Source organism: Serinus canaria, chromosome 5, assembly GCF_022539315.1.
Source record: "Serinus canaria isolate serCan28SL12 chromosome 5, serCan2020, whole genome shotgun sequence".
NCBI lineage: Eukaryota > Metazoa > Chordata > Aves > Passeriformes > Fringillidae > Serinus > Serinus canaria.
In genome coordinates this window covers 9614392-9629105 of record NC_066319.1, presented here as the reverse complement: position 1 = coordinate 9629105, position 14714 = coordinate 9614392, and the positions used below count along the sequence as shown (strand labels likewise).

The following is a 14714-nucleotide window of genomic DNA, read 5'->3' as shown; positions in this document are numbered from 1 at the left end:
GCTTATGAGAGGCTTTTTTCTTTTTTGGCATTTCTGTATCCCCCAAAGAAGGCTGTTATTACAAGGAGTTTCTGGGAGCTTTTATTTGTTGAGCAGAAGATGCCCAGTGGGTACAACACTTATTTTCACCACAGACCACCTGAGGAAGTTTGGCTGTTTGAGTTAAATAATCTCCCATCCCCAGGACAGACTTCCTGAGTGCTCTCAGTACCTGGATCATGCTGGGAAGGAGGTGCCACCCTGTTCCTGTTCATCGCTGAGCCTCGCATGTCATGCTGGATTGGGATGGGAGCCGGTCCTTGAGGTGGGGGGAGGATGGATTGTCTCTGCTTGATCTTTTCCTGGTTTGCCCTGTAAGGAAAATAATACGGAACAAAACCTTCAGTGGTCGTAGATCCCATTTCCAAGAGACTGGAGTGTGACTAAACCATTGGAAACAGGGGTTTATTGTTGTTCCGAATTGTATCCTGCAGCACTTACTTGAGTGTCTGTGGCCGTATCTTCTTCCCGTGCTTGTGGTCTGCCAGGGCACTTTCTATGTCCTCATGGACCATCTCCGCCTTAAGGATAAAACAGGGATGTTTTTAAGGGCTTGAGTTTAGGAAGGATTGGAGGAAGGGGAAAAGGACAGACAGCAAGAAGTGTGTTTTGTTCTGTTTCACAGCAAGCAGGAGGGCTCTGCTTACCTCCACCTCATCACAGTTGAAGAAGTGGATGTCAGGTTTGTGCTGCTCAGAATCCTGACACACGAGCAGGAGGATGGAGGAATAGCGCATCTGATTGAGCACTGTCTGGCAGTGCTGCACTGTTGGCAGGGGAAAGTCCTCCAGCTCCTCCTGCAAGAGAAGGGGGAAGGTGTCAGGCAATGGGGAACTACTGAACTGAGAGGGAATGGTCCTGTGCAGGAACTCCTGGGATCCCTGGGCTGATCTTCCTTAATTTGTCATTGCTGAAACCATCCTGTTCCCATGCTGCAGGGCTGACTCTAATCCAGGAGAGGATTTTGGTAGTGATTCACCCTTGTTTGTGTTCCTTGGAACTTGCCCTCTTCCAGACAGAATGGAAAGGGCACTCACTGCACCCCACATTTCAGTCTGGGGTCAGTCCCACGGGGCTCCTGGTACCTGTGTCTCACAGTCCAGCAGCCGGATGGACTTGTCGTTCACTTGCAGCAGCATCTCCTGTGTCCAGATCTTCTCTTTGGAGTTGAGCAGGATGAGTTTCCGGATTGCATCATCTACTGTCGTGATGGACTCGCTCTTGTCCATAATGAACGTGGCCAAGTGCTGAAGTTAGGGAGAGAAAGGAGATAAAAACAGGTGGAAAATGTTTGTTGGGGTGTGTAAATTGGTGATGAAAGCATTGCTAGAGGCTTCAATTAGTGATTGTAGTTTCTCAGAGCTCAGGAATGAAGTTGTTGCTGCACAAAACAGCTGGTTGTTGGTACCAGCCTGGTCATGGCAGTGAAAGATTTGGGTTTCATAATGGGTTTTCATAACCAGTTTCACCATTTTTATATTACTCTCATCAATTCCAGCAGCTCTGATCCCTGTCCAGCAGGGCAAATGCTTCATACGCATGAGTTATTCCCCTGGCCCCTCTGAACCTGGCTTGGAAGTAGAACTGTGGCAGTCAAACCAATGCTTTGCTTGCCAAGCTATAAAAGCACTTGTGCTTTGCTTGTCTTGTGTAGGAAACCTGCTTGTGTGGGATTTGTGCCAGGCAAAGAGCTCACACAAGCCATGGGCGAGTGTTGGTTCTCTGTGCCAAGTGGGATCCATGCAATATGTGGGGTCCCATGCTCTGGGAACAGCTACTCTGAAGAGCTTCTATGCTACAAAGACTGCAGGGGCTCCAAACCTGACAAGTCACTCTACACCAGCCCTTTAAGCCCCCCTTAGGGTTGGGGTTACCTTCTCCCCAAAAATACCCAAATCAGCCTTCATAGGTGTGAAAATGGCTGTTGCTGACTGTAGGAAAGGATTTTTTGCTGTTTGCCTCTGTCCTGCCCTGTGGTTTTGCTTGGTTATCCTGGTATTCCTACCTCCCTTCACCTATCCTGTAAACCCAGCTCATGGTCTCCCATCAGCCAGGCTTCCGTGCTGTCCTCCCCTCCTTCACTGCCCTGTATGAGCACTTGGGCCATCCAAGCTGCTTTCCCATCCCTGCTCCAGCTGCACCCTGAAGTGTGTGGTGATCCAAGCCTTGCTCTTGGCACCAGTATGTGCAGAGTTCGTGTAATGGGGCAGCACTTGCAGCTTTGGGGGGCCCCTGGGCCTCCGTGGGAAAGGAAAGGTGGGCAGGGATGCAGCTGTGGAAAGGAGAGCTGTGTCACATCCAAATGTTGTGTGCCCACCAGCAGTGGGTGAAGGCCACTCCAAAAGTCCACGTGAGCAAGTGCTGCTCCCTGAAGATGGAGAACTGGTTGCGTCTGCCAGCAGAGGGGACTGCAAGGCAGGAAAAGCTGGGACTCAGAGCAGCCAAGCAGTTTGCCCAGCTGTTGTCCCTGGGGCAGTGACAGCACAGCCAGGCCACATGATCAGGGAAGGAAAAAAAAAGAACCTCAGGAAGGAAAAAAAACCTCAGGAGAGATCAAGATTCTGTTTACCTTGTTCTTTTCTTGGCCAGCTATGCTCTTGGTAAGAAGGGAAGGGGAATGTGCCTGACTGTTAAAAAGCAGCTGTACCTTTTCCCTGCCTTTACCAACTTTCTCCAGCAGAGAAAAGCAGGTTTTTGCATGGATAAGTTACAGGCCTGACCAAGGCATCTATGCAGTCCAAGGGCCTGCAAGCCTTGAAGGCTTATTGGGCCAGATCCCAACTTTTTCTCTTGTCCCTAGAGTATTGAAGGCCCATCCACCAACATGACCCTCTCATCCTGGTTTCCTTGCTCAGTAGGGTACAGAACAGGCACTTCTTCAGCAGCAGTGGCTAAGCTGGAGAGTCAGGAGCAGGGGAATCACCCAGGTGCTACAGGCAGAGCTGCCTGGGGGGTCAGGGACAGCAGTGTGGCCACCCCCAAAATGGTCCTCCCCAGAGTTTGTGGGGAGGGCAGCAGTGAAATGCCTGCTTCTCTTTGATGCACACATCCTTGTTTCAAAGCAAGAGCTGGAAAAACAGGGGGTGTTTTAAAGTCCTAAACTGATGGGAAATTTGTAGTAACAGGATGAGTTTTGCTTGGCTTTTCTCCCTTTGATCCTGTATCTTCCTGCTTTCTTCCAGTGATCAGAAATAACTGTTCTAGGGATCAAGTAGCTTCTTTCTGGTGCTGATGCACTCATGAGCTGATTCAGTAACCCACTGGGTTGTGTCCACAGTTGACATGTGCATCAGTGGGCCATGGAGGAAGATGACAAAGTTGTTGGGAAAGAATTCCTTTCTCCTTTAAAAGCCCAAGTAAATGCAAAAAGGGAAGCAAATTAAGAGGCAGCAAAAGTTGATGCTGCTCCAGCATACCCTGCTGTGGGGCTTGGAGAAGATGTGGATGTTGGGGTCTGGCACAGACCAGATGGACCCTATAGGGATGTGTGCACTCGGAGCACAGAGCCTTGGATAGTTGTGAGGAAGCACAGGCAAGAACTGTTGTTGCAGCTGGCTCCACACAAGGTTGATGCAGGGAAAGGCTCAGATTTAAAGCACTGGTAGACCTAGCAGAAAATCTTTAAACATGCACTTGGGCATTAGGGGTGTATAGTGTTTGTGGTGACCCATTTGCTGTTAGACGATTCCTAAAGACTGGAGGAGGGAGCAGAGCAGAGGACAATGCAAGGCCCATTCCTGTGTTCATCAAGCAAAGGTATGGGGTGAGGCACTGTCTAAATAGAACTCCTGGCAGGTGTGTGAGCTGAAAGCTGAGATTAGCAATGCAATCACGAATGAAAAACTTGCTGGGTGTATGTTACCGTAATTGTAAAATAGTGCATGGGAAGGTATTTGCCAAGTCAGTTTTATCTGTGCAGAGGTGACAAGCCCTTTTCTTTCAGAGCAATGAGGAAAATGGATTTACTCAAGATGACAAGCATTTTTATCTCTTCTATTATTTTATCCACCACCTTTACAGGCTTCATAAATTCCTTTACTGTTTACTGTTCAGTCAGTTTTCATGGAGGGGAAGCTACTTGTCTGACTCAATCATTAGAATATTTTTCTGCTTTCCATTTTCTGTTGATAGGGGTGGACTGAGAGGGAGAAGCTTGCTGCTGTCTTAGTTTTATCCCTTAAAACCCTTTTTCATCCAGATAAACATTAAAATACAGCAGCTCTTATTAGAATGGGCAGTGACTCCACCCACTATTAAACTTTGATCTGATTACTTCAAAGGGTATAAAATGCCTCCCGTGAGGAAACCTCGTTCTATCTCACTGCCTGCCACTGCAATCCTGTTTGCCTTGGTCAAAGTTCAGGGGAGAGACTCACAAACGGGTGGCTTATGGCATAATTAATAAAGAATTAATTTACATGTCATCGTTTAAAGTCCATTCTCTGCATCCATGAGTGACTTCTGAGCCGCTGAGTTGGTTTCTCCGATGGAAACCAGGACCTCTTTCCAAACAGGCACTTTACAAATCTAATTGTAGGCTTTCAAAGGGCCCCATCTCCTAAATATGAACCTGAGGAAGTGTTCTCCTGTCTTGCCTTGCTCAGTTTTCAGTGAAGAATGGCCCCACCTCCTCCATGGAGTCCTGCACTACCAAATTGCGTTACAGGAATCACGAAGCCCAGGATGGCGAGGCTGGCTTCTCGTTTTGGGGTGGGTGTCTGTGGCAGTGGGATATGGATTTGGCTTATTGCCTGTCTTGTGTGAAGGGGTTTGTGTTACCTGAGAGAATACAGTAACTGAGGAGAGCTGAAAGCTGATAGTCTATGTGGTCTCTGTTGTTTGGAAAGCTGAGTTCCAGTAACCACCATGGGAACTCTGTTTTTAACCTGTCTGTGCTGATCAGAAGGGTTTAAAGCACCGGATGACAGGATGGACAACATTTCATGCTCTCCTTCAAAGACAGAGGAGGGAGAAGACAACAGCTTCTCCATTTCCTCTTTCCTTGTACAGAATTCCCCTTGTTTATTGAAATCTTTTTTCCCCCATTCTCCTTTACTAGTGACTTGAGACTTTAATGGTAAGGAGGTTCCCAACTCCCCCTTGGCCTCCTAAAGGTCCAGAACACAGGGAACAAGCTGCACTACTGGCACCTATCACTGACTTGGCCTCTCAGCCCCCTAGCACTCCACTGTGTGTGTACTCACCTGGACGTGGTACTGGGAAGTCTCGTGCATAATGATGTTGGAGTTGGAGTATTTTTTTCTTTGTTCTGTAAGAAACAAAAAAAGAAGCATTGGTTGTTTTTCTTCGGATCTGAGAATTACAACTCTTTCTCACAGTCCCCGAGCTTCCAGCTCGGGCTCCGCGGGCGCTGCCAGCAGGTGTCTCTCCAGAACAAGCATTGCCTTTCCTTGAGCTTTGACTTGGGGATTTCACCTTTCTCTTTGGCCAGCCAAGAGCTTTTAAATCGAGCTCCTCTTGGTGCACGGTGCTGAGCACAATCCTGCCCGCGGCTTGGGGAGCGTACTGAGCACCCGGAGATATCCCAGTGATCAGGATCATGAAAAGATGTCACTGTTCTTCTTTGGAGCCTGGCAGTGGTGGGTAGAAGCTAATTCAAGCCGATTTCTAAAGCTTTTTAACACTTATCCTACCCCTCTTTAGGCTGTGCCATCACAAGAGTACTTCACACTTGTAGCTCCGTGCCGGTGGCTGGAAACACAGCAGTGTTTTGCCTCTGTGCCTGACTGCTGACAGCCCTGGAGTGGTGGCTGTTCCCCAGTAGAAGTGATTTATTGATTTATGAGTGGGAATATTGGCAGAGGTATTAATGGAGACTGCAGGGCTCTGAGCCTGTGTCTCATACACCACCAGCACCAGCTCAGAGGTGGAGTGAGGATGGTTCAGGGGAAAGACCTCAGACACCCAGCCCAGCTCCCAGTTCAGCCATTCCAGGGTGACCTTGAATAAATTAATTAATATTGCAGCGCAGCCCCTTCCCACCCCAGGCTGGCTGGAAAGGCTCAGTGGCACTTTCTGGTTGCTGGGGGCTTTAATTGCAGGCTGTCCTACTTGAAATGTGGGGCAAGGTCTGGGGTAGGGCACAGGCAGTGCATCCCACAGGGATCTGGGGCTGATGTGAGGCACTTTTTTCCTCTCAGTAACCTCAATTTCCTCCCTGAGCATTTCTCATGTAAATAGATGACACTGATGGAAATGAGAACACCGCATTCATGTGGGATGGAGACAGATTTGGGTTTTAAGACATCCCATCCTCTCCTTTTCCAAAGGGAGTGGAAAAGGCTGAAGTGGGTGGTCTGGAAACAAAGGGAGTTTACATTCGGACAGACAAATGTCTCCAGCCCTGAGAGGAAGGGTGCGGAGCTGTGTGGGGAACTGGTAGTCCCGGAGGGAGGGAAGAAATACCAGGGGGATGAGGTTTCCAGTGGGAGGTTAGCACAGGTCTGTGTTCCTGGTAGGAAAACAGCCCTGGAGTTGTAGCAGTGGTCAGGGCAGCAGCTGGTTGCCCTCAGACTCTCTGGGATCCCTTCCAATGCCTTTTCCCCTTCTTCCAAGCTCAAAGAAGCTGCACGTGTCACAGTCAGGGGAGATCTCAGTATGTTCACAGAAGCCCTTGGAAGTTTTGGGGGCTGGCCAAAACCTCAGAACTCTGCATAGCCCAACTTCCCATCACCTGCACTCAGGGAGTGCTAGAGAGCAAAGGCCTCTTTAGCCCTTTGCAGCCTTGTTCAGACAGCAGCAAGCCCTGGGACAGGGAGAAATGCAGATGTTTCCCCTCCCTCTGTTGATTTTTCCCTGGGGGAATTTCTGCATTACCTCCACAAGCCACAGAATTAGAACAAAGTGCCTCTATTTTGTCTCCCGATGTCATTCAAGTGATGTCCCAGAAGCTGCCCAGGGCAAGAAATGGGGTGTTTCTGCATGTTCTCCTGAAATCCCTTCTGTCTCCTTGGCTTCTACCTGGCCCCCACACCCATGTAAACTTTTATTTTTGTGTTTCCTGCTGGCATCTGCAAATAAGACCATGAGGTCTGGAAACAGACAGAGTTTCTGGGGACAGCAGGGTGCCAGAACACTGAAATATCCTTCTTTTCTAGCACTTAGTTTTGATTTAAACACAGGAAGAATTAAAGAACCAGGTTGCCAATCATGAAAGAGTCAGGTTTGGGCCACATCTATCCAAGGAGCGTGGGTGCTTTAAAGAAAATTAGTGTTTTTTGGTTTATTTACTCAAAACAATGTGGTGAAACACTGCAGGGCTTTCCAACATGCATCATTATTTGTCTTTGATTAAATTTGGCTCTGGTTGGGCTGGGCTGATCCCAAAATGCTTTTAGGAAGAAGTTCTTCCCTGTGAGGCAGCTGAGGCCCTAGTACAAGTTGCCCAGAGAAGCCCTGTCTGCCTGATCTCTGGAAGTGTCCATGGCCAGATTACACCGGACTTGGAGTGACCTGGGACAGTGGAAGGTGTCCCTGTTCATGGCAGGGGATGGAATGAGATGAGCTTTAAGGTGCCTTCCAACCCAAACCATTCTGGCATTCTGTGAATGATGCCTATAGCAAAATCTGTGGCTCTTTGACTTCTTGATCAAGGGGGATCCTTTCCCTTGCCCAGGTGAACTCCCTTGCCAGCCACACCTCAGAAGGCAGGTCAGCTGTCCTGTGTGGCTCCACCCTGCCATTCTGCACAGCTTTGTCCCTGACCTGCTGAATTTTGTATGAGTGAATGCTGGCCTGTTAGCAGCAGCAGCAGCAGGAGGAGCTCATTTCCTCCCTCTTCATCTGACACCTCACACCAGGACACTTGGCATTTCTACAGTGTCCTGGAATAGGACCTTGGCACCTTCAGGTGTTATCTGACCCCTAACCTGGCCCCAGGATGTGGAGAATTTGCATAATCCCTATGTGATAGATGAACATCGCGGAAATATAGTGATGATTTCCCCAAATTAGCTCAGACACTCATCTGCACCTCTGTTTATCTCCTGCTATGACCTTCAGAGTCTGTGGCAGTGACTCTGGATATAACACAGGCAAAGGGCAGGGAAAGCTCCAGGGCTGTGGCACTGGTACAGCAAACATCCAGAGGTGATAAAGCTGGCATAAACCCGCAGTGACCACTGTCCTTTCTCCCTTGTGTCTGCCAAGAGAGCCAAAGATATGGGAAAACAACAGAGCTTTGTCCTGTCCTATTTGTGTCTAGCAAGGAAAAAACCCAACTCATAGCATGGGTATCCTGGCAGGTGCTGGTGGGATCCCCTGTGGCCTGAGAAGCAGTTGTGCTGATCCCAGACACTTGCTGTATGTATGGAAAGCTTTGAATGCCTTGAGCATGGATAACACGTGGGACACACACAGCCTCTGGTAAATTGTCTCATCTCTTGCCTCTCAGCGTCTGGTCCAGTGATCCCTAAGACAATCCTTTGAGGGGAAAAAAACCCATAAATGTTCTTTAACAGAATTCACTTCAGTTCTCTACTAACCAGGTAGCTTTAATCTTGCCTCACACCCAGAGGAGTGGGCAAAATGGTGTCAAATGTTATCTACCACTGGTATCTTACAGATAAACAGTGCTGTGGGAATGGTGTTCCCACTGGCACCAGTGAGGAAATGGGAAGAGCTGAGACCACTGCAGAGGTACAAGGTCATACCTCAGGGCTTAAAACAGTGCTGGACTGAAATCCCAGTAATGACACTAAAATCTTGTCTGGCAGGGAAAGAGTCCTGTTTGGCTTTATGTTAAAGAGTGGAAAGGATGAAAGAGAGTAATGAATCAGGAAAAAAAGCAGGATCAATGCACACCCTGGAGGGCTGGGGTTATCAGCTTGGTCTAGGAAGCGAAAGCACATCTTTAGTGCCAAGTTCCCTCCCCACTTCCATGCAAAACCTTATTTAGCAGGGAACTGAGATGTGGCTGCGAACGCTCAGTGAGCATAAGAGATCAGCTAGCAGGATAAACTGCCTGTGGGACCAGCTTACAGCTGGGATAATTGGTTAAGGTCTCTGGGAATGCTGAGAGGTGCCAAGGAGGGCAGGAGCAGGCTTGTCTTTCTCCATGCACAGCCTCTGTCAAGCCAGAGGGGCACAGCACCCCCAGTACAACCTGCCGGTGGCCTCTGCCTCCCCTCCAGGCACATCCTTCTCTGATTTAGTTTTACTACACAGGATCCTACCTGATCCTCCCTGTCCCTCCCCACATTTGTTTACAGCTGTTGCTGGGCAGAAGGCACAGCAGAAGACAGAGGGATGTATGGACAAGTACGGAGCAGTCTCTGAGGAATGAGAGGCACTGGATTTGTTTTCCTTGCCAGTGCCATACCAAGGACCTCTCCTCCATTCCCCGAATCACACTGCTGACCTCCTCAGCCTCCGCATCCATTACAGCAGCCTAAGGGAAGTCCTGGTGGTTACTTCTGGAGCTTGCCAGTTCCTTATATAATCTTTATGTTATCTATACATTATCTAGCAGTGCACACACTGTTTATAGGAACCTGCCAGCATAGCATGAGCTGCTCTGTGCCAAATGGCAGGTCAGGACCAGCCTGCTGAGGAGAAATGGGGCAGCAAACAATCCCCATGTGTGTGTGCTCATGGCAGCCACAGAAACCTGCCAGGCTGGCTTACAGAGCAGCAGTAGGGAATAACCTCCATTCCAGGATCCCAGCCTGGGGCCAGATGTGGCAGATGAACACAGCATCTGCCAGGTTCCTGCTCCTGCTCCAGGTTACCCAGGGTTAGTCAAGGATCTGCTTTTGGGCCTTGCACTGACCTGCTGTGCCTGAGATACCTGACAGGGGAGAATCTGCAGGTCCTGCCTTGCTCCTTCCCTGCTCTCTATGGCCAGCACAGAGAGAGCTCCATTTTGGGTTAGCTTTGCAGTCTAGGGAGCATCAAGCTCCCTGGGTTTGCTGTTAGATCTGTGGTACTTGCTGAACTGCTGGAGCTGGTCTGTACTGGCGCCTGTGGCACTGGGAATTCTGCCTGGTCAGCTCTCACTCATGGCTGGTGTGTGCAGATGGATGTGGAAGCTCTTGGAGTGAATGAACAGCTCTCATTGAGGTGTGAATGGGCTGTGGCAACAGGGAGCAGTGGCTCCGGGTTCCACACGGCTGAATTCCTGCTCGGCACGCTTCATATTTGCCACAGCTCAGCCCCAAGTGCTCACATTCCTGCTTTATTAGCTGAAGACACAACCCACTCTAGGAAAGCAAATAAAAACCTGGCACAGCTCCTGGGTTGTGCAAGGACTGAGTACATGGAGGAACAGTGTGTGTTTGTGTTCAGTGTGTCCACCAGGCTGCTTGGAGCAGGATAATCAAGACATTGAGAGCTATAGTTCACCGGTAGAGATATTCCCTTTTGCCTTTACAACCAGACCTGGAAGAAACCTGCTAAATTATTTTTCACCAAAAAGCCCAAAGTGGTGTTTTCTCAGCTTTCTGTAGCTGGTAATGACATTTTTTGAATGTCAGAACATAGTAAGATTGGGGGAATCCTGATTTAATTAGTTCACTTTCTTTGAATCTTGAAAAAAATAATAATGAAAAATTCCTCCTTTTGTTTTTTTGGTTGTTATTTTTATGAACTACCACAACTTTAGTTCTCAGCTACTTGGGCATATCCAAAACCCCATTTCCATTTAGGAAAAAGTTCCTCTGTGTGAGCTCTAAGCAGTTACTCCATGAAAGGTAAGAACTTGTGCTTAGCAGTTTCAAGGTGGCAAAGAAAAAGGGTCACTGGAGATGCTGAACAGCATCAGAGGTGGGAGATCCCTCTCCACAGCATCCCTGTCACTAACTGCCATCCCAAACTCCTGGTCAGCAGCACCTGGAGCAGTGTCTGCTCTTCTCAGTAGCTCCAGTCATGGCTGAACTAAGCCTGTATGTTCCCTCTCTCACCGACCACTGGGGCTTTATCTGCAAGAACCAACAGGATTGTTGGCTTCCAGTTTTTCCTCCAGCCCTGTTTCCAGTTGGTATTGTATTAAGTGTCCAAGGCATTGAATAGAAGGGTCACCCACACACACAGTGTCAAAGAGGAGCAGGGTAATCTGAAGCTGGAATCTCGGGTGGGAAGAAGGGAGCTGGAATAGCACCGAGGGAGCAGGGAGAAGGACAAGGGAGTTATTCAGGGCTGGCAGGAAGGGGACAGGAGGAATTAATGACCTGGGCAAGAAGGCTGGATCTCTGCTGAACTCAGGCTTTTTCTCCAGTATGATGAAATCTTTAAAGATATGACAGTGAGTGGCACTGTTCCGAATCTCTGTGGATTTAGGTATGGACGTGGTCATCTTGACTCCACAGTGTGGCTGAGCCGGCTTGGCAGGCCACTGCTCCTGCCAGAGTTGCCTCTTGCAGACAATACCAGTGTGTGTTAAATCCTGCATAAATCCTCTCCTAAAGGTTGTGGGGAAGGAATGATCCCTCTGTGCTCCTGTCAATAACGATGTGACAGCCATGTGGCCTCCAGCTGGAATTGTGAACAAGCTCATGGTTTGGGCAGGGTGTGGGAGAGCCAGCAGCAGGGAATTACAGTCTGGGCACTGTGCTCAGGGCTGGAGGGTTTCATCTCAGAGATCTCTCAATGTGGCTGGGGCTGGAGGCCCTTTTGGGATACAAGGAGATCTGTGAGACCCCCAGGAGTTGGTTCATGACCATTAAAGGTAAGTTACTTCTTCTCCATTGGTGTGTTCTGCCTGGCCAGTGCCAAGCAGTTGCCTGTGGCTCAGGGGTGATGCTGGCACCAGTGGAGCCTCTCTGCCTGTGGCTCGCCAGGGAGATGATCCCTGTGCAGGGCCACACTGGGCAGGAAGTGGCTCTGCTCTTTGTGATAGTGCCTCGTGTCCTGTTACAGCGCCGCAGCCTGGTTTGGGTTACAGGTGTGCAGTGTCAAGTGATTGGCATCAGCACTGCGCTTCTCCAACATAACTCATTTCTCCAAAACCCTGTTTCCAGTCCTGTGCCCTATCCAGTCTGGTTCTTCCCCAGAAATGAGTGCATCGAGGATGGGTTGACAGGCTGGAACCTGCTGGCAGGGTCTCACAGGCTTGGCGTGGGGTGCTGGAAGGAGGCTGAGCACCGCAGGGACAGACAGCAACCAAACAGAAATGAGCTGCTCCTCCCCACAGCCCTATGAGAAATCACTACAGTCATCAAACTGCCCTGAACTTCTCCTGCTATGCTGCCTAATCCATCAGGAGAGCCAGCCAGTGCTGTTTGACAGCTCTGGAAGCAGCTGAGGGGAACACCTGCAGAAGCCCACTGGGAGTTACCTCAGAAAGCAGTGGCAGCAGATTTCCTGCTGTGGGAAGTGCTGTGCAGAAAGAAATACTTCCTGCCAGTCCTTCCCATGGGTTCTGCTGGAGCCTGGTTTCCCCCCCCACAGGCTTTCATCTGGGCTCAGAACAGATGCCCGTAAGCAGAGAAGCAGCCTAATTTATTTATGGTGTGCATTAACATTTATTCAGCTGGTGGCTGTGTGGGGAGAGAGGTGGCAACCTGAGAGGGGCCAGCTATTCCCTGCTGCCAGCTGGGGTGGGACTGCTCCCTGAAGCCACAGACTCCTCCAGAATGTGGAGCTGAACAAATGTGGTGCTGTTTTACTAAGGAAGGAGGAAAAGTTTCCTCGCTCTCTTTCCACGAGAGCCAGGAAACTCCACTGAGATGGCAGAGCAGCTGGCAAGCATATCAAACTCTGCTAGGAACAGAGCCAGGGGAGGATATCTTGGGGCTTTAAGTCAGTTTCATTGTAGAATTCCCTTTGGTCATCTCTCCTCATCCCTCTGTGCTCACCATAGTGAGGAATACACGGTGGTGGGCAACATATTTGGTGATCAAAGCAATTTCAGCAGGCCAGGTGTGACACCAGAGCCTTCCCCACCCATCAACAGCCTTGTGATGAGGCTGTGTTCTGTGAAAACCTTCACACTATTTCCTGGAGCCCCTCCAGAGTGAACCTCCACCTTCACCATCTGGGTGCTTTCCTGTGCACAGCCTGAAGCTGCTGCTGTGTTCCAGCCTCACCACAACAATTTTAAATATCCCTATTCAGGGTCTCCCCTGAGGTGGGTTTAATGTTCCCAGTAAATCCCTGTTGATACTGGGGACACCTTGGCACTCAGGTAGCACTTTTGTACTCACAGTTGGCACCCTTGTCATGTTGAGCCAGTATTACTGTAGAAAAAGCATCTTTAGAAAGTTAAACCCAAGGCCTTGTTCACTTAGAAATAATATTTAGACACCTGTGTGCATTGGAGCCATCATAACCCAGCGAGCTTTAAATGAGTGGATGCCTGTGTCTTGGGAATTTGGGAGTCACTGCACTCGCTTCTTGGAGGTCTGACAGTGTACACAGGCTGAGGGTGCAGCCTGATTGCACAGGAGGAAAATAGATATATGAAAAGTCTTGTCAGCTCCAAATGTCCCTCAGCAGTGTTGTAATCACATAATCAAGGCCAGCTTGGCTTGGTGTGATTTGCTTCATTAGGAAACATAATTCTCCCTGGAATTTTAGTTCTTGCTTGCCCTCTACCCCCAAATGTGCCAGCTCACAGCAGAAATTAATGCTGGGGGAGGGAGGATTCGAGTGGGAAAGGGATCAAGACATTTAAATATTGGTTTACACGTGCTGAATGTCTTTTGCTGCATTAGTGGGTGGGTTTCAAGTGCTGCCAAGCAAAATCCCTCTGGATGTGCTCATGCCAGGGGCTAGGCTGGCCAAGAGGCACTGATTTGTGCAGGGAATGCCTGCAGAGCTCATTCTGCACTTCAGTAGTGGCAGGGAAATAGCAGGCAGCTGCTTTACTCCTCCTGACGATTTGGCCCAGGGACATACAGTCCTCATTTCAGGTTTGCTGGAATTTGGTCAGAGAGGTCCCAACCCTGGTGAATTTGTTTTTGAGGTGTGTTCATACAAAAAAATGTGGAAGATGAAATTCTGTGTTGAAAAGTGCTTATTTGAGAGCTGTGTTTGTTTCCAAGGCAGTCTGTCAGCCTTTCCCTGCACTGGCTTTTGTGGCACAGGATTGAGGGGTGCTCCCTGTGCCATGGCACCATTAGATCCCCCTCTGGAACTCTGGTGGCTGGAGCCCTGGGTTTCCTGCACCCATGGGTGCCAGCCTGCAAATCTGCTTGGCTTTAATCCCACTGTGAGCTCCCAGGTTCATTTTTACACATCTCTGTAGGGCTGCTTACCTGGAAACTGCAGCCCTCCTGCCCCTGACATGATGTGCCACAGTGTCAGTGCACAGCCAAAGGAATGTGCACTGCCTTGCAGGCAGGAGGAGTTTGTCTGCACTAGCATCCCTGTGTGCACCCAAAATTCCCACACCTCATCCTCTTGCTTCTTTATCATGTGTCCTTCCATCTCCAGAAGTGACTGACACAGTTCAAACCCCTGCGTGGCACTCACCCACCCTGCAGCATCCAGGCCACAAACAGCCAAATTTCTGCTCTGCCATTATCCTCATGTTTCATTTCTTGGGAGCTAATTGATGTTAACAATGGCTTTGTTTAGCAGTAAATACAGCCCCTGCCATCCTACTTCTCCCCAGGTGAGGTTGGCCTCTCTGGACACTGCTCCAGGCCACTCTACATGGATCAACCTCCAGCCTTGGGCAAAGGGAGTCACTTCCCAGGGACAAATAAACCACGTTG

General features: G+C 49.4%; 1 protein-coding gene across 3 annotated transcripts in view; it reads right to left on the bottom strand.

The window, feature by feature from the left end:
• The window catches only part of EPS8L2 (EPS8 like 2), a 48409-nt gene that overhangs the window by 13153 nt on the left and 20542 nt on the right, over positions 1–14714 (bottom strand). For all 3 annotated transcript variants that reach the window (XM_009097276.4, XM_050975118.1, XM_018922153.3), the window contains 5 exons: positions 5244–5308; positions 1125–1286; positions 687–836; positions 481–560; positions 212–351 (listed from right to left, as the gene is read on the bottom strand). In XM_009097276.4, the coding sequence (XP_009095524.3) occupies positions 212–351; positions 481–560; positions 687–836; positions 1125–1286; positions 5244–5308 (597 nt within the window). The remainder of the gene's footprint in view (positions 1–211; positions 352–480; positions 561–686; positions 837–1124; positions 1287–5243; positions 5309–14714) is intronic.